Source organism: Mycteria americana, chromosome 1, assembly GCF_035582795.1.
Source record: "Mycteria americana isolate JAX WOST 10 ecotype Jacksonville Zoo and Gardens chromosome 1, USCA_MyAme_1.0, whole genome shotgun sequence".
NCBI lineage: Eukaryota > Metazoa > Chordata > Aves > Ciconiiformes > Ciconiidae > Mycteria > Mycteria americana.
This window is the reverse complement of record NC_134365.1, coordinates 102,389,459-102,412,871: the sequence shown is the minus strand read 5'-3', so window position 1 is coordinate 102,412,871 and position 23,413 is coordinate 102,389,459. Positions and strand designations below refer to the sequence as shown.

Here is a 23,413-nt window from a genome sequence, read left to right as displayed (position 1 = left end):
GGAAATAAACAGGCAGCTTAGTGCAGAACCAGCCAGCATGTGGAAGAGCCACTATGGATCCCAAATTAATAAGCCCTGAAGTATCCTCTCTGCTGAGTGCCTCAGACTTCTTCCAGTGTCCAGGTAACCCAACTCCTGTCCCCATTGCATCAGATAATGATGAACTGTCTACATATGGATGATGGAAATACACTTTGAAAATTTTTATTTTGAATGCAATATGTGCTTGGACTCTTAAAGTAACTGGGTCTGTTACTCTTTGTATTATGGCACATTATAATATTTAGGTGCATGCTGCTGTGCAAATAACTTCAGATTGTTAATAGCGTCTAATAGCCTGTGCCACTTTAAACTTCATAAGGTAATCTAAGATAACTTATTCTTTTTGCTAAGAGTTGAAAAATCAAAAAGATGCTTTCTACTGAGCAAAGGGGTTAGGCTTTTGGTCAATGAAAATTGGCATTAAGAAACTAAAAAAAGATGAAGAATGAGATGAATGTAGAAGTGAATGAACAATGGAGAATGCTTTAAAAAAATACAAAACCCAATATATTTTCAATTACCAGCATGATGTGTTTCACCAAGAGGCTCAAGTTTTCGAAGTCTATTAAGTTTGGGAGTTCCCCAGCCAACTAAAGGAAAACAAAGACAGTCAAAACACGCCACGACTGCACTGGATTCTGATAAAATGTACAGAAGCCAGTTCTCTTTGGGAGAAATCAAAGCATTTAGAAATGCCAGAAGTATGTAATATATTGTATATATGGTGAATAATGATGAAATAATTTAAAAATAAACTGATTTACCCTTAAAAATATTGATTTTTTTAATCACTTTTTGAGTGAGTAGTCAAGTTTCTGACTCTTTTTTGTGAAAATAATAACATCTTCCCCCACAGAATCGATCAAATCAATACTGCTGAAAGTTCATACCATGAAGTGGGAAAATGCATCAAAGATTTCCTAGAGAGTAAGGTTTAGTAGCGTATCTCTGTATGAAGACCATTCCAGTTTCATCATTCACAAATGAATATTTTAAAGGATTAATAACCACAAATTGAGACATTGATTATTGTTTTTTAGTACACTTACCTGGTGGAAGAGCTGGTGGTGGTGTAGGATTTTTGGGAACAGTGTCCTCTGCATTAATAGGTTCTACTCTGTGGCCCCTTTTTAATTTTGGTTTTTTATTTTTTTTCTTACTGTTGTCTATACCAAACAGAAATAAAGCATTACACATCATACAGTTATATTCAGAAAATCTCTTAGACCATCTTTTAATACAGTTGTTGGGGTGAGATACATCAGCGTTTTCAGTCCAAACGTAACACAAAATTATGTGAAATATAAAATTTACACAACATCTTGCTACAGAAAATAAACTGTAAGCATAAAATATATGCAAACTTCATGTTTTAATAAAGAAATTCAGCTTAGCTTGGTACTCATGGGAGGTGAACCACATATTTGATTATGATAAAAATGAACCTAGTTTCAGCTACAGTATCAGTCACACCAACAAACATGCACTTTTTTGAAGCAGATTTTCCAATACAATAACCTAATCGTGCATTTTTATGTTTTCAATAGATTAAATTGACGTGTGGTATCATGATAAATAATAGAGACAGAGGGAAGAAGTATGTGAAAAACAACATTAAATGACACATTAAAAGGAAGCAGTTTTACCTGAGTCAAGGCATTCTGAGGCTTGCTGCTCATTCTCTTCTTCATGCTGCAAAAGCTGTGTAGTTGTAGAAGTGCATGTTTCTAGTATACTATCATTTGTATTTTGGCTACTGCTACTTGACAAGTGCTGGGCATCCATTTGTTCCTGCTCTGTTTGTGATTTCAAGACAATCGTAGCCTTTTCAGTCTCCAACCTTTGCCGCTTCTTTTCCTTTTCGATTTGTTTTTCATTCTAACAAAAAGTATAAGAAATTTTTTTAACAGCTTCTAATGCTGTAAACTGACTAATAAGACAGTAAGGTTATTTTAAAAGTCAAAATATTCCTAAAATATTTTTCTGTCCCACATCTAGCAGAGAAAATAATTTCCAGTATCCTGTCCAGAGGAAAGGGGTGTGGGGGGAAAACATTAACAGCAAAAGAAATGATCTTTAGGTTTATAGCCTGTTTTCTTGCTTTCTTTTTGGTCATCTGACAAAAAAAAAAAGCTAGCTATATAAACAACATCAACAGTCCTGAGCAAGAGGTTAGAAAACTCCTACTTTCTTTCTCCTCTTTTTTTAAAATGTTTTAGTTAAAACAAAATACACATGCAGCGAGTTTATGTATCCGGAAAGTGCTACCATGATTTGGTCAAATAGCAATTGTGTCATACAGACTCAGTGAAAGGCTGTTTCACGGGTTCTATATCACTAAATCACCGTCTCTGCAATGCTGGCCACTATAACCTTCTCTTCTTACTCTGTTTGTTATTATAAAGCATATTATTGTGCATGTAGCTGACGTTACAAGATATATGGATATGGGTGCTTTTGTCCTGGAGAGGAGCAAATGTTTGAATTACTTACTGGAAAAGTCTCTGAGAGTTTACATGTTTCTTGAGATTATGTTATCTCAAGTCAACTGAATAAACAAATACAGTACAATATATAAGAACTACCTGAACTCAGAAACACAGGTTAAAGAAACTTTATATATTAATATGCTTTTCATATTTCAAAGCTAAGAAAACTTTGCAATTGTCTCAGTTTTCAACAGAAAACAAGTTATGCTTAGAAATCTAAGTAGTTGAAGTAGTCAGGGAGATTTTATATGACTCACTAAAACACTTTACAAGAAACTAATAGACCTTGAATATTTTCCACTCCTGAAATCCAGTAGTTTAATTAGAATATGTGTTCAGTCATCTGTTTACAATACCTTTATTTTACTGTGTCTACAAAACTTTTTGTGCCTGAATCAATAATAGGGGTTTTTCTTAACATGAAAGCATTGATTCAATGCACACAAATTGATTCAATGCCAAAAAAAAAAAAAAAAATGCTGTGCATACAGACTTAGAACAATTCTTTTAAATGAACTATTTTTCTCATTACCTCTCAGACATTTGTTAGTAGTAGGTCTAAAATGATCCAGATTTCCACATATTCTCATACCTCAGAGATTACAGCAGATATAGGCTGGAAGGGGTTTTCAGAGTTCCCAGGCTCAGGGTCTTCCTCATCAGGTACACTTCTTCCTTCTTCTCTTTCCCTTTGTTGTTGTTGTTGGGTTTATGTTATTGTTGTTTTAGTGTTTTGGGGGTTGTGTGGTTTTTTTTTTTTTTTTTGGGGGGGGGGGGGGGGGGGGGGGGGAGGATGATATGAACAAAGAATTAGGAAGAAGCCAAGCCATAAATTTCACAAAATAGAGAACACTTACTAAGTCATCTAACTCATCCTCCAATTTATGCCAGCTGATTTTCACAATATGCTTCTGTATTTTGAAAAACATTCTACAGAAATCACAATGACAGGCTTACATCAATAAAGCACAAGTATATGTTATGGCAGAGGTACAAAGACATGCTGCTATGTGTCTGAAAGTTCAATCAGCACTTCAGGAAGCAGAAGCAGTTTCTGAGAACAGGATATATGACAGAATACATCTGTAACTGGAAGGTTTTGATTGTTCAACACTATGCTGAAATTTTCATGCTGAAATTTTCACCCTGGTAATCTTTTATAACAATTGTTTCAAGGTATTCAATCGTTAAAAAAACCCCAAAAACAAAACCAAACAACTATGTGGTGGGAAACCCGACTATTTAAACCTGTTCTTCTATTTTTAATACACCTCCATTTCTTATAATTCTAGATTCTTCTTAATATACATAAGGCAGAACTGGTGCCAGACTGTTCAGTTTATGTAGTAACAGTTAGGGAATCGTATTTGCTTCAACTAGATTCAGAAAAGTTCAGAAAGACACATAATGCTCAGTATACTGTTCTTGCACCAGCACTAGTTATTTTTTATGTACCAGATCTTTATGTAAGAAATACTAAATTACTATGTATTAAATAACATATCATTAATAAAGTTTATGCTCATCAGCTACTTTTCATCAATCGATCTGATGGTACTTGCGCATAGGAAGTCACTGTTACACCTACTCTACAGTTGCAGGTACTGCGAGAGGAAGTAACCCCATTGTTCAGAGGCACAGATGGGAATGAAAAGGGGGTCACCTATGAAACCATACTGCTTGCAAGGAACGGCCAGTGCTATGTTAACATTTATTAGCGCTACCTTTCTCTCTGGTTTTCCATTTGGAACACGACGATTGCTACTAACATATTGTGGAGGAAATGCACTTTGAGAAAACATTCAGGGAAGCAAATCCAAACAAAAAGCAGTCTGAGGAATTATTCAAACACAGAATGAAACAGAATTACACTTGAATCAAGATTAACCTGTTTCTTACAGTAAGAAATCGATTTGATGCAAAACAGCAAAATGAGAGTTAATGCCATCTCTCATATCTGAGACAAACCCTCAGCTACAGGTAAAACCAGCAGAAGTTACTAGTTAGCTTTCCTCTAAGACACAAGAAGTTTAGCAAAACTTTAAAGCCTTTAATCCAATTCAGACCCAACCAATTCTTCCAGTGAACAAACACAATCAAGACGACTGAGCAGGAACAGAATACATGGAAAATGCCCAAATCATCAGACAATCTCTTTGAGACATGTTTCAAAGTCAGTCCTCCTCGCTTCACCTCTCAACATGGCATAAACCCAACACAATCCAACATGGTCAGAGGGTTTTGTCTATGCAGAGACATCTGGCAGACTAATAGCATATGATTTTTTTTTAAGTTTGTGAAATATGTATGAAGACTGTGTCAAATTCCAGGTGTTTAAGATGTACTTAAGTAATTTACTTGCTGAAGTAAACCAAATCAGGACGAGTACCAGCCAAGACACTTCACAGTTACTTCTCACAGTAACTGAGACTCGCAAATCTCTGCATATATAGGGCAGATGGGGGGACAGGGGTGCTCAGCAAATTTTTTAAGAATGGCTCAGTAAAATGATTCACATCAGTCTCTAGTAGGAACCGTGGTGGGCTGCTGATGACGACAAAGAGCTTTGAAGGGAAGTAATAAATCATTTATCCTTCTTGCCTCCCTGCATCATCTTAAGTCTCTCCATGCCTCACCTGCTGGATATCCTGAAGTTTATTATTAAGCATAGTGTTGACTAAAGTTTCACATCTAGTCTTTGATATTCACATATGGGCTACAAAGTCTAACTTAAGTTAATAAATATTTATTTTAGAACACACTTGAAGGTAGCTTAAGGTTAAATGACGGGATTTATTTTTTAGGTTAGCCTCCTGTGAAGTTATATTACCAAGGCCAAATTTATTGCATAACTACCTTGCAATTCTCATTCATGGTACATTTCCAGCATAGAGTGAATAAAATAAAGGGGATGAACCAGGCAAAAACTTGTACATCTTAAAGAAAGGCTCTAGCATTCAGGTCCATACTTTTAATAAGGAGACTCTTGGCTTCTAAGCTTTAAATCCTTGACAGCTTGGTTCCCATAAGGTCTATGTACAGGAATGAATCAAGTGTCTTAGAAAAAGGGAGGAAGGGGAGGTAGGAGAAATTACAGAGAGAATACCTTTCTTCTCGTATCCTTCTCACTCGCTCAGCTCGTTCTAGTTTCTTTTGTTCTTCATATGCTTTTTGTTCTGTAGTGTCTCTTTGGATGCGCTCATTTAAGGCATCAAAATCTTTTGCTATGATATGTAGAAGCCAATATAAACCCTTTTTTATTGATTTATCAATTTTTTTCCCACAGCCCATGATAGCTGAACAAGGTTCCTGTAAATATAAGGAGAAGGAGAGGAAAATTATTTGCAGTTCAGATCACATTCCTTGACTGAAAACAAGAAATCAGCCAAACAATTACCATTTACTGTGAAGCTTGCAAACACTGAGAAGTATGGGAAATAAATTTGCATGTAGGTATTTTATAAATTTAGGTGCTTTTTTTGCCAAGATACAAATCACATTAGTTCTACCAAATTCCATTATTTCTAGTCCCATTTCAAAAATACTAGAATACTGCACAGAACATGTTTACACGTCTATCTCTAGACATATATATACACCTGTTACGTATACACACAGCTGTTACATATACACCTGCTATGTGTTTATTTACACACCTGTTTCTATACACATCCATATGTATGCATCTATATAGAAATATAATTTATCAACCCCAAATATGTATGTTGTGTTTTGCTGCTGGTTTATAAATAGTCCATGTTATATTTATCTAGTAAAATGGAAAAAATGAGATGCAAGAGAATCAGCTTCGCTTCACTTCATGAAAGAAATGTTCAACTTGTTCATAAGCACCTAGGGAATAAATATAATCCAATGTGAATTTGTCAGAAAAACTGTCAAACCAATTCAGGTTTTTAGATCAGAACAGGTATTGTGGATAGGGGTGAAGCAAAATATTAGGCATCTTGATTGGAGTAAAACTTTTGTCATGATATTCTCATCAGCAAGCAAGAGAAACATAATCTAGGCAAATCTATTGGAAGATGGGTGCAAAACCCATTGCTAAATTAGTTTGGAACACTTTATCTAGCTTGGATGCAACAATTTAAAGAAGTGGATTGACTGGAAGGAACCAAGAGGAGCAAAGTGAGAAAAATCAGACAAAATTGGTTATGAAAACACATCTGGTAAGAAAACATTGCAGGAACAGGAATGTTTCTCTTCAGATCAAAAAGCTTCAAGGACATATGATTATAGCCTTCAAAAACATAAGGCATACCTGCAAATAGGAAAAGAGTAATTTGCTCTTCATGTTCATTGTCAGGAGGACAAGTATAATGGGCTTTAATTGGAACAAAAGAGATATGGCTTGATTCTAGCTTAGAACATGGAAAAGCACTAGATAACCTCTCAACATCTCTTCAGAACTATTTTCCAGTATGTTTTGGAGCACTGTATGGGTCTTTTTAAACTGTACTCTGAATAATAATTGAATAGATCCAGCTACGTATTTGACATGAAGAAATGATACTTCACACTGATTGTGTTCAGGATTTGTGTTCATGAATGAAGAAAGATTAAAAAAGACTAACTCTCCAGTGTCAACACCTAACAAATTCTTTGTGTTATCTCTTCATCTGACAAGCATTTAAATGGCACCATAGTCAGATATGATACGTACAATTTACAACGGAAAAAAATAATTCTGACCTGTTACGTCCCCCTAGAGTGCCAAACCTAGTTTGCATTTTAATACATTCCTACTTTATCTAAATTAAGGTTCAAACACGAGTGTTGTTCATTATGGAACACTACAATACTCTCTAGCAGAACCTAATCAAGGAGAAGATGTATAGGCAATAATACCTTGTTTCTCTGAGAAAACTAAGATAAAACAATAGACAGCACTGGGGCAATTATCTTCTCGGTATGCACCAAGATTATTGTTGCTGTAGTTCAGTTATAAAATATAGAAATTTAGAAATATAGAATATACAGACATATTAAAAAAGAGAAAGAGGAAGGCCATGCTCACTGACACTGTGTGACAGTGAGACAAATGGCTCCTTCCATTTGCTTTAATATTTTGTGGGGAAATTTAAAGATCCAGAAGAAAACTAATTCCAAGAATAAGAACAAACAAAAGGTTTTTTGGTCCTTGACTAATTTTATTTAAATCTTGTTTCACAATGCCCCTGTTTAAATTCACCCCAGGAGTCATCATATTGAAATAACTTGGGACCATGTTTACCTTTTATGAGCCTAGTAAAGAAGCTGCCCATTTGAGTATATAAGACTCTCAGCCGCTTTCAGCTAAAATGACTTAAGAGTATGTGATCTAGTTTCTTTGTTAATTACACCCAAGATATAAATGGAGAACAAGAACAGCATTTTTACTGGAACATGTCATAAATTAAATAATTCTAAAGTATTGGAAAAATACACTAGAATCTTTTAGGTCTTTTATATTGATAATGCTTTGCAAGAAAATATTTTTAAAGAATTCCCTTGGGAAAAAAACCAGCGAACTTGCAATTTTTATTTTTATGATTGCTACATATGCATAGTGCAAGGTCCACTGACTGAAGAAAAGCACTCAGAGAGTCATGACATAGTGAACATAGCTATGCCCTGCTATAACTCAACTTTCTAGAGAAAATAATAGCAATATATATTACCCTATGAATTTTGCAACTCTCCCTAGGGAATTAAAAGTCTTTTTTAAATTTTAAAATCCGAATACCAGCTGGAATGGTTTTGCAAAATTGCCTTCTAATTTTGGTTAATAACAGCATAACTCTCATTATTTTTAAAAATGTTTCTTATTGCAATTATAAAAAGATTATAAAAGTGAAGCCCCTGAATATTTAAATAACAAACTGGTTGATTAAAACAAAGGCTTAAAGAAAACTTCAGGGACTACCGTTTTGGATAAATTATCTGAAATATTGACCAATATTAAGTAGCTTTCACACAGATTTCTGGTTTTGACTCCCCCCACAATGACTGTGAATACTACATCTGAAATGTAGTTATTTTAGGACAAATATTAACTAGCAATTAGCTCTAACAGTGTTCTTTGGTGACTACTGTGCTGGGAATTAGATGCCCTAGGAATTAGATTAAGTTCTCACTGTTTGCCAGATGGTGACTCAGACTAAACGATGGTTTTAGCTATGAACAGAAATGAGACAAACATCATATCTGAACAGTAATCCTTCTTGAATGTCAATGTAGGCAAATTCCATTTCCTGTTTCTTTTTAAAAAGATGGAATACTAAACTTGCTGTCCAGTTAAACGAGTTTTAAACCACATCAGTAACTAATTATTCTTACCTGTTTTCAGAATGCACCAGCAGGTACACTTTGAGGATTGTTGTTATAAAGATTTCTTCAACAGATCCAGAAGCAGAACGTCAAGGTGAACAGTAGAATTGCTTGCAGAACAGATATATGTACTGTATCTTTGCTGGGATTGCAGGGTTTTAGATTCAGTTTTACACTCTGAGGCACAATCTCCTACCTTATTGCAAGCTTTACATATATATTAGAAAATTAAGCATCTTAAAATATACTTACAATTTGACATAGACACTTGTGTTCATTGACAAGCTTTTCCAGAGATAAGGACTCGATTACATCTGCTTCTGACAGAGCTCCTTCTCTGTCCTGCTTATTTGCCAGCCTAAAGAAAAGATCAAAAGAAACACTTAGCACCCTGACATGAGAGAGATTCTCAGATCTCTAAAAGCTAAGTTTTTGACAAAAGTAGGAAGAAGAAGGGGAAGAAGGAGAAAGTAAAGGGAAAATGCCTTGTTTCAGCTTTAATTCTTAATTGTTCTTTCTACTTAATAAAAATGTTAGTCCATGCACTATTTTCAGCAGATACTAACATTAAATAATTACTAAGGTGCTCACTAATTATTTAATAATTATTAATAGACAAAGTAATTATATTTTACAGCTAAGAAGATGGATGTAAAAGACTGTACCGTTCTACATCTAAAGCTACACAGTACAATCCGTTGGAGTTCATGGATCAAAGTTCAGAACTTTGCAACTTCCCAAACCATGCGCATTTCCCTGCATAATATGGCTTCATGATCATCTCGGGTCTGCCTGCTATCCAGAATTTCTCTCTAATGCCAAATAATTTGATATGTAATGTTTTGAACCTGCTCTTTGTAAGTAAAACTTAAAGCTTGGAGAGAGGAACTTGCATGAATGGCTCTAAAAACCACACTTTATTAATTAAATAGAGGGAAGCAAAAAAAAAAAAAAGGTATATGAAACACATAGGTTACAAAATAAGTATTCTGTAAGATGAAGTGCTATCATGGTCTTATTTCTTAGAGATATGGTAGCAAAGAGGACTCCAAAAGAGAAACATCTTAAGTTTTTTGAGGAGTGTTATTCTTTATCAGATTTGTCTTCCATATACTCTGTAACTGCATCCAACGCTACAGCCAATAATGTGTGTTTTTCAAAAGGCACAAACCAGATCTGTTTTACCACCCAAAGAATGTTATTCATTATTTCACACTTTAATATGGACATACACCCTGAAGCAGAGGCTGTTATGTTCCTTTCAACACTGTTATCAATAGCTACGACAAAGATAAGAGGGCTGTCCAGAATTATAAACATCCCAAATGCTTAAGTTCTTCACCTCAGCAAACTCCTGGTGATATCATGTTCTAACCACAGAAATGAAAGTTACTTCCTTTTATCAAGACTAATTTTTTAATGTTTCACTGAAAACTCCTCTATATATGAGATGAAACTGGAAAAGATTCTGATCTAAAGCCCTAAAAGGTACGTCACAAACTACATGTAAGAAAAGACAAGGGTAATTGCTAAAACCTGTATGGAACCACCACCTCTCACAGAAAGGCAAAATCTTTTCCCTTATGGGGATTTCTCTCAGCTATCCAGGTAATAATTTTCATGAAACTCACAGGATTTGACTATCCTTGAGACCTCAATTTCTTGATTAAAATGGATTTAAATTGGTAAACATCCACGAAGGTAGGATGGATTAACAAGGTAAGTTTACCTAAGTATTTAGGAATGTGTTAGCCAAGCAGATGTATCCCCTAAGAAGAAACTTAAAAAAGAAAACTTGCGGTCATGTTGGTCAATGGTTTTCTGAGTTCACTTACAAGCAAATTTTAATAACAAATGGAGAAATTTAGATAGAAATCCAAAATATATATCTTAAACAGACCAACAAAGATGACAAAAAGAAACACATAGGAAATCATTCATGTTTCTTGAGGGTCTGAGAGTTTTATAAGGAATAAACAAAACTTCACAAAACAGGTCAAGTAAAACTAAGAGTTGTTCCCATCTTCCATAAAAACTCTTTGTGACAATAGGATATATGGTCTTTCCTCTCCCATTACCTGCTTTTAATTAAAAGCTAGTATGGTAAAACTCTAGGAACTATGAAAAGATATTAAATAATAGTTTACGAGCAATAGACTACTCCTGTTCAAAGTTACTATTTTTCGGCATGAAAACTGGTACTCTTTGCTTTGAACCAGTGTAGACCGTTTTGGGATATAAGCATACAATGCAATCTTATTTTGCACTTTCTACAACAGTAATAATCCAAGCTAAGTGCAAAAGCTGCCAAGAGGAGTATTGCATAGCATTAAGGAATCTGAAAATTGCACTTGCCTCTCCCTAACAAAGGAATTCCACTAAAATAATGCTGTTCTGAAAGTTAGCAACCCTTCCATTACATGAGAACTCTGATTCAACTTTCTGGATAAAATCACAAATATTTGGCTTCTGTGAATGCAATGGCAGATGGTTTTGGAACCAGACATCATAGCCTTTCTTCTGAAATCCCAAGTCATCATCATTAACTCAAATGGCTTTTAAGGAATGTTAGGCCAAAGCTTGTACTTTGGATTTATCATGCTCCTTGCTGGGAAGAAACAATGGTAAGAATTCACTCCATAGTTAGCAGAACTTGTCAGCACTTCAGTTTGATCTAAGACCTTATTCCTTCCTATTTTCCAGGATCACAGTATGAAAGCCTCAATTCTTAATTATTTTACTCCCAAGAAAGTTTTTAGCTTCAAAGAGACATAAAAAAAAAAGCTGTGTTGCATCTACAGCTCAAAAAACATTCCTTGTCACCATTAACCTCATGCACTATGATTAGTTATCTAATCTTTCTTTTCAAGAAGAGTTTATGAAGGAGACCATAGAAAGACAGCTTCTCAAATGTCCATTCTCTATCGATCTTCATCAGTTTTAACTGTTTGTGGTCCTAAAGGTTCACTTATTTATCATAATCTTGGGGATAAAAACCCCTACATCCTACTGATAATCAAAACTTTGCTGACTTGCCTGCAGAGCTAGAAAGAGCATAAGGCTCTCCTCCCCGCCCCTCCTTTGATAATCTTGTCCCACTTCTCAACCAAAAGAGTACTTCTACAGTACTTTGTATGATTTAGTGCAGAGATTCCCTAACTGTTGTTCAATGCATATACAGAACCTATGACATTTTCAATATGCTTATGATACTCTGGCACTATTCCTTCTCACCAGCCAGCTAGAACAAGTAATGTCCTCTCAGTATTTAGCTATGAAATAGGGCCAAAGCTAAACCAGGGAAAACCTGAAATGAAATTCAAGAAAGCTATAGAAAGTAATTAAAAGATTGGAAATTATTATCTCAACTTTTTTTTTCCCCACATAACCCATCTTTGTAACAGTCTGAAAATCCTACTGCACTGCCCCTTAGTCTCAAAAGGCATTCCTCAGCAGTGCTGTCAATTCATCTAGATCTAATTGAAGAAAATATTTCTGAACACAGAGTTTGTTGCCACAGCCTATTCCTTTCTCACCTGAAGATTAAATAACCGCACTATTTACTATGTTATTGGACTGCACATTCTACAAAGCACAGCTGAAGCAGAACGAAATGTTGGTAAACTGCATAGCTCAGTGTGAGTGTGACACTAACGTCCTATAACTTGCAGTAGCTGCTGATTTGTAACCTCTAATACCTTGAAAGGTGTAAGATTTGTCTTTTTGGTCAATTAGCTTCCATTTTCTCCACAGCACTCCCGTTGCAATACTGACTGTATTCAAAAAATACAGCTGAAGTGCTGTGTCTGGAAAAGTAGTATATCCAAATAGCTGTCTCCACCTTATGCTCCCCAAGAACTGAAGTGGTTTTGCACAGGTCATACATTTCCTGCTGTACACCCCTGCCTGCTTCAGCCTTTAGGTCAAACTTATAAATGGATTTAAAATATTTTTAAGGTACTGCCTGTGATATAGGGTATTATTATACTGGATTTTTTTCCCCCCTTTCAAGTAAATGTATGAATGACTTCGTCTTGCTTCCTTTTTCCTTCGTGCTTCAGCGTAGAAGAAAGCAATCCCTGCACTTACGCTTGTGCTTCATAGGTAGGTAGTGCTCCACTCCCAGCTTACAAGGCCTCTATCTACTAGGGAGCTGCTCCTAGACGCTTCCTGCTACTGGGCAGCTCCAGCAGTGATCCGCCTCTCAGCAAGGCTGGGTTTCAAACAGGCAGAACCAGATTCCCCAAGTAGAAAGTAATCAATTTGCCTGTCTACTGTAGTTGCAGAAGTCAGCTTCTCTCTCACACCACCGCTCCTGAGGATGAACCCTTGGACAATTATTTAAGAACTAGAAGCAGAAGGCATGCAGAAAATACTTAATGGAATGTCACTCAAGACACATTACTTAGGCAAATATTCGAAACAATGTTTTTCAGACTATACTGAAGCTTACCCTCAGGACTTCCTCTGTAAAGGATAAAACAGAAAGCCACCAGCACAAGATTAAAAGGTAAAGAGTTTTCTTTTACTTAATGTTTATAAAGTTGCAAATATCAGGAAAAGGCTGTGTAGTGTGGTTTAGAATGGAAATGTGCCTAAGTGTCAAGACATACAAATAATGGATGTTGACCCTGCAAAGAATTGGATATTTCTCTGGGTGAATATAATCTCGGAGCTCTGCTGCTCATGCACAAGAACACTAGGTTTTGAGGCAAGTTTTATGCTTAAAACGTCCTTCTTTAGGGAATACGTCAGAGTTATCTTAAAGGATAGACCTTGATTTTAATTTTCCAAGTCAGTAGAACTTCATATATAGCAATTTTTCACGTTTAAAAAACTGTAGGAGGTATACATCAAAACATACTTGAAAGCACAGCAGAGTGTCTGTTGGTTTATCACATTAAGTTTGCTGAGTGAGAAGCTTTCACATATAAAATCATGCTTGGCTTATTTCAATTTCACATAAAGTATATTTGGAACCTTCTTAGTGTAACAAACTTTCTTTACGCAGGAAATAAAGAAAAGGTAGGCACCAACTGCTTTTATATCAAGTAGGAATTTTTAAGCAACTAGAGAGCTTTTGAACTTTATTTTAAGAGTCATGGGAAACAATGTGGAAAGGGAGTGTATGTGTGCATTGGCACAACTGACATCTATAGTTCAGTAACAATATTTCTCTTAGAAGCCAGAAGACATGCCAGAGAAAAACAAGGTCTGAATGCCAACTATGTGTGTTCCTTGACCTGTTTCTAAAATGTAAATTACTGAGCAAAGAGGAAAAAGAAAAAAAAAAAAAAAATCAGTGTTAAAGTTTACTTTACAATCCAAAAGATTTGGTGAAAAAAAATCCAGTATGAAAAGGACACATTTGTATCTCAGATTTCATCAAAAATCCAAGAAGCATTACAGAAAGGATTTATTTGGGAAGAGGGTATTTTGTGTGAGGGTACGTGCACACACGTGTGTTTGTTTTCTTGTTTGGCAGACTTGGAGGTTTTTTTTAAACACTGTTACTTTCCAACTTACACATTTCTCTCCACTTGTGTGGGATTCTTATACAGTAACGTAACACTGAAAACTAAATACTGTAGAGGGTACACACTGGGGGGGGGGTAATCTGTAAAAGTGTCTCAGAGATGCTGCTTTTGGGGTTAAGTTTAATCAGAGTCACTTATCACAAACCCAAAATTTTGGGTCAAACCTCCATGGTGGCCATCAAAATTAATAAAGAGCAAAGCATCCCTGAGGTCAAAATATTACAGTATCAGAACTATAAACATGATTAAAAGCAACTTAAGGAAAATGTATCTTTATGAGAATGATTTATCTAAGATCAAGAAAGTTAGTCTTCAAGGCTACTTCAAGAAGCCATAGCTTTGAGTGACTGAATTAGCATTCCTGGGAAAACAAAGAAGAGAGAGAACCTTTGAATTTAACACCAGTCTACACAAGGGAAAGAACAATGCCGTATTCTTCAGTCTACAGCCAATCTTCAATTTAAAAATGCTGTTCTACCTTTTTTCCTTCAGAAATTTCATCTCTCATCTATTAACTTTTTTCTTGGGCAATCCTGTCAACAGCAATCAGTAGGATGTTTTATCCTAGAGAAGTGAGGCCTCAGCAGATACAGCAAGAAAAGGTTTGTTAGCCTCTTTACGTTTTGCTTATGTTAACATCCATGAAAATCAAACTCCTGATACACAAACAGGCAGAAAGATGTCAGTTTGTCAGATTGTTTTGTTTTTCTTTCCTCTTCAATTACTGCCAGTTCATTAGCTTTTCGAGGAAGTCACAGAAAACAAAGTTCTTAATATTTTTGACAAACAAGCAGATAGGAGAACTAGCCAACAGTTTCAGGCCTCCCATGGAGACCATAAGGCACTCTAAGATTAAGCTCTGAGCCCCCTCTTTCTGCAGACTTTTTGCAGATTGCCTTTAAAAGCTTTTAACTACACTGAAATAATCCAAATGGTGGATGTTAACAGATCTTAAACTACATTCTTCTTTAGCACTCTAAAGCCCCTGCACCTTCTGGATTGTTGACAACAATTACAAACCCAGCAGTAACTTTTTACTGATTGACACTAGGCTCTTTCTCAAATAAGCTGGCTTATTTCATTTCTCTAGTTTGCTTTTCATGCCTTCAATTCTTATGCAAAACTATCCTTTGAATGCTAAGGTAAGCTATACTGAAAAACGGGTGAATAAAGTGCTACAAGATTATCTGCCTGCAAACATCAATTAAGAGTTTGCTTTCATGCAGTTGCAGCAAGATACGAGAGGCATTTCTCTAATTCAACCTTTTCCCTAAACAGTTCCTCCAGGTCACATTAAAATAATAGAAATAAGATTCTAAACTCATCCTGTTTATAATATCTCTAGGCAACTCTAGAGCAACTTCATTCTCATACTACCTTTTGAAGTGGTCACAAGAATGTCAACAATTATTTGTTTCATTTTGCTTAAGTGGCCTCATTCTCACCTCAGGTCTGAATCATCATATTCCTATTTACTGAAAACATATATCTCTGACACACTCTGCTCTGCTATCAGTTTAATCATACCTATTGATCAAATAGGCTGCATACAAAGAGATGTCTGAGCTCAAATCAAGAATACTATGTTCAGCTTCCACATGTTTAACTCCAAAAGCAATGACAATAAATGATATTGCCATATACTTTTGTAAGAGATTTTTAAAAAATACAAATATTAATTATTTTCTTATACTCTATTTCACCTTGATATGTCAATACCTAGGCAAACATTAAAGTTGTTTAGTCAAAGTTGCCTATAAGACATGTTTTTTAAAAAAGCTGCCTGGAAATCCTCACATTTTTTACAGGTGAGTTCCAAGGCTGTGATACATAGCTATATGGTCTGACAGAGATGAAATGGGAATGCAAAGTAGGTGGGATGTTGCACAGTACAAATTTTGAACCTGCAATTCTACTGTCAGGAAGATAAAAATCTTGAACCTGATTTATAGCAATACAAAGTCGCTAACTAGGCGTTCAAACTATATATCCTATTAAATGGGAAGAATTTCACCTGTCCTCTATCCTGTTGCAGCCCTTTCTCTTGCTCCTAATTTTATTTTCAAATACTGCTTTAAAATATATCAATATTTGGGCCTTAATTATGTGATCTTTTGGCAGAGGAGATTATGATTTTCTTTCTGGATTCCTGGGACCTGTAGGTGGCCATCATATTTGCACCAGCTAATTAAGTGAAGGTGCTGATTTCTAGTATTATTCTTGCTGGAAATAAACAAATAAACCCAGGTACCTACAATGTATACATTTACTTCTCTCTACTGCTCATTTCTGAGGTCTCTTAAAGAGCACTACTGGCAGTAAATCTCTAGTTTAATAGGTGAAAAAAACACCATCAAAACATTAGTTCTTCACTTTTGCTTTTAATCAAGGGATACTCCATTCCCTTACCAATTACAGAGAATAATCTACAGACTAACTGATTTGCAGAGTGAGATCATTGTTTTGTCAGTCAGGACTTGTAGATGCAGTATGCGTCACCGTAACTGTGACTTATGTCACTGCAAAAGTATGAACTCACCACCTTCCATTACCCAAAGTATCAGTAGGGAACGTGAGAATTGCTGTCTGTACACGTGGAAGTGGTGGTAGATGCTTTTCCTCAAGTCTCTGGCATCTGCAGCCACACATTGGTAACAAAGGTTCCAAAGCTCCAAAGTACAATCTCTGATTTGCCACTGATTCACTGTGCGTCTTTGAACCAAATACTTCATAAAATAGCAACAAACCCATGTTTTTCTAATTGGAACGTAAGAGAAGTACTGACAGTTGTAGAAATTTTGAAAGTATAAAAGCTTGTAATACAGATGATTCACAAACTGCTATATTCTCCCACGCCACTAATGCTAAAGTTTATACCTTGTATCATTCCCTTCTCTTCTCTCTCAGGATTCTTTCCCATATCACACAACACCACACAATCAACACAAGACAGCTACATCTCCGACAACATGATTGTGTTACAGATTTCTGGCCAAATGCCCAAGAACATCTGAATTATTTTAAGTAACTAAGGTCTATTTTCCCCCTCTACATCCCCCTTGGAGGGTTTACTCCAGCAGCATGATTTGGTTACACTTTTCCAGCAACTTTGGACTCATTCTTACCCATTTTACGAACACCTTGAATACTCAGACCTGTTTTATTCCATTTGAATCTCATGTTTTCATTCAGTATCAACATTTCTCCACCTCCCATGATCTATTTCACACTAATTAGAGAACTCCCAAGCTACCTTGCTTCAAATGCACCATTTCTGTGCTCCTGCAATATCGGTCATTTTGGGTTCACTGGGTAGCCTTATGGCAGTTATGGTGGGTAACATTGTCTCAGGGGGACAAGCAACCTGATTGTATTTCCTCAATGTTACGTAGTGGGCAATGCCAGAAGCAACATGCTACAGGTTATTTCCCAGAGACAAAGGCTGAAAAATACAAGTCACCTTTGCATATTAGTATTTTTTTATATTAAGAATGAGATACCCATTAACACTTAAGTCCCCTGTGCTGAAAATGCTACTGATTTTGCACTATCATATCGTATATACTCTGATACAATTTAGCTACCTTCCACATCTAATGGCATCTTTTTTTAGGCTCATACCAGAGCAAGCTCTCTGCCTTCAGTATTTTCGTGTTGAACCACTCCCACACTTCCCACAAACAGAAATTTGAACTTAGAACTATTTTTAAATATGTTTTTCCAAGGACTAACCTTGGTTTAAGCATGTTTGCTTACAAGGTATTTAAGTTAAAGGAAAATTTTTAAACAAAGGAGAAAATAAACGTAACCTGTAGCAAGATTGCTTACTTTAGTTACTTAAGCTATATCTTCAGGTAATAGGGCAAGATTCCAAAGCACCATCAAAGAAGTTCCTTCCTTTCTTGTGAGAATATACGAGAGCACAGCCTTTGGAGCAAACTGAAATTTCAACTCAAACCCCTAGTTTTCCCCACAGACTACTATGAGTATCTTAAACTGTACGTATTTAAATGGTTTATGTGTCTCACTAATTTTTTGTTGCTAAACTTAAGACACTTAAAGCAGTAATCAAGTTCCAGACCAGAGTATGACTCCAAACATTACTCAGAGCCATTGTACTCAAAAATAACAGTTATATGGGTTTGTTGGCACATTATAAAAGAGCTATAATGTAACTTCACTGCAGCGTGGAAATGGACTAAAAGAAATAATAATAATAATTAAAAAATTACTGGTAACCTGAAATTCCTCTGGGACATGTTTCTTCAAAGTGTCCTCTACCCAGTGCCCTTAATTAACTCATAACAAAGAAACAGGAAAACAAACTGACCCTTATTTTTGTTGCAATCATAAAAAAAAAAAAAAGGTAGCTATTTCAGCAGAGGTAAAGAAAGGAGTATGATGCAGAACACAGATCATATATCTCAAAAAAGCTCTTAAAAGAGAGAATTCTGTCCCTTGATTGTCTGCAAGTCCTCTTCTCCTGGTAGACTGCAGTATGTTAAAATGAACGTAAGAAAGCATGCAAATTGCATCAAAGATCAAATACAAACAGAGCCTTTTGTGTCAGGCATTTTAATGAAAGTGCTGAATAACCAAGAAATTGTGAATAAAACTATGGAAATTAAGATAAACAGGAGGTTTTTGGTAAGTTGGGGGGTGGGGAGAAAATAAAACAATTCATCAAAGCCAAAAAAGAAGCCATTAAATCTAATTACAACCAGTAACAAGAGTTCCATATGATCAGCTTACCTACTTCACATACCCATTTATGCCTTTTAACTTAATGCAGCCCAAATCTCATTTTTGGATGTTGGCTCTGTGTTTACTGGGTCTACTGATAAATTAGATAGGTGGAAGAATATTCTATGTGGCTGCTTTGCAATTAAGCAAAAGGACCTTTCAACTTGCTTCCTCCCCCCCCCCCAAAAAAAATGGGAGGAAATAAAATAAAAATTTTCATTTCCAACAAATTCATTATCTTTGAATTTAGGACATACTTTATCATCATGACAGATTAATAACAGTAGTCCAGTCATGAGGATCTATTATTCCCCTAGTCAGTGCGCTGAGGTAATTGTCATTATAAAGACTTTCCCAGCCACATATGTCATCAGTTTGACTGGAGAGATTCATAATCCTGATGAGCAACACAGTAGTTATCAGAAGGCAAAGACTCTTGCAATACCCTTAAAATGTATTTGTCAAGGATGTGAAAATTGTGTTCCTGAACCTGTCAAGTATAAATAAAGATGCCTACCAGAAGAACAAATACAAACTTAATCACCAGTGGATCTGCATGATAAAAACACTGTGAGGGGCAGGGGGGGAAAGCCTTTTAGAAGATAAGGTATGCCAGAGTGACCAAACTGAAATGCTGCATGTGCATTCCCACTTTTTCTCCCCAAATATGTGTATGAATGCACATCAATAATCCTTGAACTCCGCGTACAACTAAGGTACTGGGCAAAACTGGGCCGGATTCTTCCTCCTTTCCCTTCCTTACCCCTGCCACCTCCTCCCCAAATCCATCCTGTAGCCCTCTGTTCTTTGGCTACATTTTCAATCTTACATTGCTTCAAAGTGTGAACAGAGAAAGCCCAGTGCCACATCAGTTTGACTAAGTTATTGCAGCCATATTATTAGAGCAACTCCATTTCTACAGACTATCTTTCATTAAAGACCAGCTAGCAGCTTGTGATTCTGTCTCCAAACATATGGTTTCACCATCAGTAACAGTTCAGATAAAAAGATGACACAGCAGCATGTATGACTGAAGAATGGCCAGAAACATAGGCAGAGCTCACCGATGCTCTTCAGATTTATATGTGTAAGAGCATTCAGGGCCATTTCTAAACATAGTCAATAATTTGAAGCTACAGTTTAACAAGCTAATGCTTTCCCATCTACTGATTTGTTTTGCCTTTACTGCCGTCAGTTTCTTACCTATTTTAACTCAAATTTTCCAACCTTCAATGAAGAAAAAGTCTGATGAGGATGTGCTAGTCTGTGCTACTTCATCAATTCAGAAGGATCGTCTTTTAGATTTTAATCTTAGATTTTAAAAATATTTCAATCTTTTTTTGAATGTAGGGGACACACTAAGTCACTGGAGTGCTTTCAGTCCACATATTCCCTTTACTCAGCTCTAAAAGAATAAGCATATTCTCCCTTTATTGACAAAAACTTCAAGGAAATAGATCTTTCATCTCAATCAAAAGAACAACAGGACATGCCCCTATACATATACACAAACACGTAGGACAACAAGGACTCAGTATATGAACAAAGCTTGTTGTGAAACACTCAAGAAGTCAAGCCAACAATTTCCAAGGTTATCTTTGTCCTGAAGACATCCTTGTTTATTTGAAACCAGCATGTGTTTCAGTTGCCAGTATAATCAACCGCATTTATTGACAAGCACATTCAGTGGCAGGTTTTGAAGCCAAGCCCGATAGGATATAAGATATGAAACTACGGTTCAGTTGCTTACGTTCCACTCTTTACTGAGACTGACATTTAAACATGGAAAAAAAATTCCATTAACAGCAATCTTAAGTGTTTTCTGCTTACTTCTTTGCAAGTTTGATATTTGAGAATATTTGCAGATTTGCAATTCTGTTGCTTTTTTTCTCCCAACCCCACCCCAAGGAATACAGCTACTTCAAGATCAATGCACCCAAAACATTGAAAAGTAGATGTCAATCATTAATGGATACACAAATTGAAGATGAAGCCCAGTGTAGTTCTTATGCTCCTGTGTTTAACTTACTTTCAAACCACAGGAGATTAATCATATGAAAAATTGGTAACTGCCCTTTTGAGAAATTTTACTGTGTTCTGAAGGAGTAACTGGATGACTGCATGCACATTTTAGAGCTTTTCAGTAATTACTTGCATTCTCTTAGATACGAGAAAGTCTTGCCACCTCACATAAGCATTAATGGTGCTCTTATAACTTGCTTTTAATCACAGGCTTGTCAAGCCATGCTAAATTAACATGGGTCAACAGATGTGTTAGGCTATACTAAAACAGATTTTCAGGTCACTTCTCTGAAGCCTTGTTTAGCACTCCTGGTTCCTTTCACATGCCCCAGACTGAACTTTCCCTGCAGCAGTCTCAGTGGTGCCAAGCAGCTCTGAAACATTCCTAAAGAATGTTATCTTGAAGAAATTGCCTGACTTCTGCTGTAGGGAGATAAACAGAAAGTTAGGCAATGAAGAGGAATTACTGTAACAAAATTAATACACATTGCATTTTTCTCACCCCAAAGCAGTGTTTTCCAATAAATTACTTGCAAGCTTGCCTGATCACAAGTCTCAGTACATTACGGTAACTTCTAATGACTGCCAGGCTCTTTGGATTCTCTTGATGTGAATCAACAAACACTAAATTCAGATACGAAGGCATTAAGGGGGGGGGGGGGAAGTGGTAAGGGAAATCCACACTGGGGTAGAACATCAACATTCTTTCTCACGATTGATCTCTGTAGCATTTCAAGTTTTGTTTTTCAGCTAATCTTCCTGCAGACAGCCAGATTTAAGTCTGTGGAAGACATGTTCACACTGTTCAATTCCCTGACTTACATTATGCAAAAATCTATTTAGGGACTGTAAATATGCATCAGGGGTCAGAGATACCACAGCAGTATCATTTGAAGCTGTCCAAATGTAACAAAATCACTTGCATATTGACAGGTTACTGGATTGATCCTTTGCAGTTATTACAAACATATCCTTTTGGATACTATAAAGAAACACCGCATTTGCTTACTAAAAAAATAAAATAAACCAAACCCCACCCCCCCAAACTTTAGAATTGGGGTTTAAGAAGAAATGTACTTATAAAACACTACTATTCCAGAAGACTGCCCTGAAATCTTTGAAAACAGCCAAAAGATACTATTGTACTGTTTAACATTTGTGCTTGAACAACTCTTTGAAAGGCACACATTTGACTTAACCAGAAGACCCTAAGTAAATATCCCATAATCTTCTAGTCCTGAACATTTTACTTTTTACTGAAGTTTTCCATTCTCGTTCATAGTCCAAGGCAAACATTCACGTAGAGTTTGAGGAAAATACTTTCTTCCCTATAATTAAAAATAGTTGAACTTAGATATTTTCTAAAAAATACACATTAGAAACTTTCTCTTAATTATATCTTCAGAAAGCTTGCACAACAGCTAGGGTAGAAAACAGAACTAAATCCACTTTCTATTAAAAAAGAAACAATACCGAATTGTATCCCACTATGGTGTACAAAGTACATTTGCATACATTTTATGAAGACTGCAAATGACAATGTAAGAATAAATGACAGTAATCCAAAAAAGGCTTAGAAAATTTTCAAGCCACAACATTAGTGATATGGATCCACCTCTATGAAAACTCAGACATTAAAAATAATATGTATTTTCATGCTAAATTATTAGAGTTCTGTTCTGTTTTGCTGTAGAGTTAACTGCTTCAGTTACTATCAGTTTAACTTTCCAGGCAAGGGAAGGCAAGGAAAATGGAGAAAGATTTTTCAGTGTGGCTAAACTAAAAGCCTAAAGTAGCTTATTCATGCCAGAACTCCGATTCATTAGATAGACTATCTCATAACCTCAAAAGCTGAAGTGTGTGTTTCCTACTGAGAATGCAAACATGCAGCAGATTCACTTCCATTTCCAAAAAGATTTAAAAGTTGATTAGTTTTCATCAAATAAGGAATTGCGATAAAATAAGAATTTGAGTTACTACGCTCTTTCTCCCCAAAATAAAAGTCCTCTCCACATGCCATATTCCTTATTGTTCTAAGTTCTGGACCTTACACCACAAATCTACCACAAAAATGAGCTTGGCCTACAAATTGCTGTATGTGGAAAAAAACACTATAGTGAAGAAGCTGAGAAAAGACTGTTAACCGTACCCATCTGAAGATCAATTAAAAACTTTAGGTTATGATTAAGTCCTACAGAAACTGGATTAAATGGTGGAGTGCACTGGCACCACCTATCTTTTACATTTGTTCAG

At 35.9% G+C, this 23,413-nt stretch overlaps 1 protein-coding gene across 5 annotated transcripts in view; it reads right to left on the bottom strand.

Annotated features, from left to right (window-relative positions):
- The window catches only part of ARL13B (ARF like GTPase 13B), a 50,550-nt gene that overhangs the window by 6,507 nt on the left and 20,630 nt on the right, over nt 1-23,413 (bottom strand). For 4 of the 5 annotated variants that reach the window (XM_075515458.1, XM_075515484.1, XM_075515450.1 and 1 more), the window contains 6 exons: nt 9,111-9,216; nt 5,638-5,840; nt 3,124-3,220; nt 1,689-1,920; nt 1,092-1,208; nt 564-632 (listed from right to left, as the gene is read on the bottom strand). In XM_075515458.1, the coding sequence (XP_075371573.1) occupies nt 564-632; nt 1,092-1,208; nt 1,689-1,920; nt 3,124-3,220; nt 5,638-5,840; nt 9,111-9,216 (824 nt within the window). Of the gene's footprint in view, nt 1-563; nt 633-1,091; nt 1,209-1,682; nt 1,921-3,123; nt 3,221-5,637; nt 5,841-9,110; nt 9,217-23,413 lie in introns of those variants that run through there. The other variant, XM_075515474.1, reaches the window with a different exon arrangement.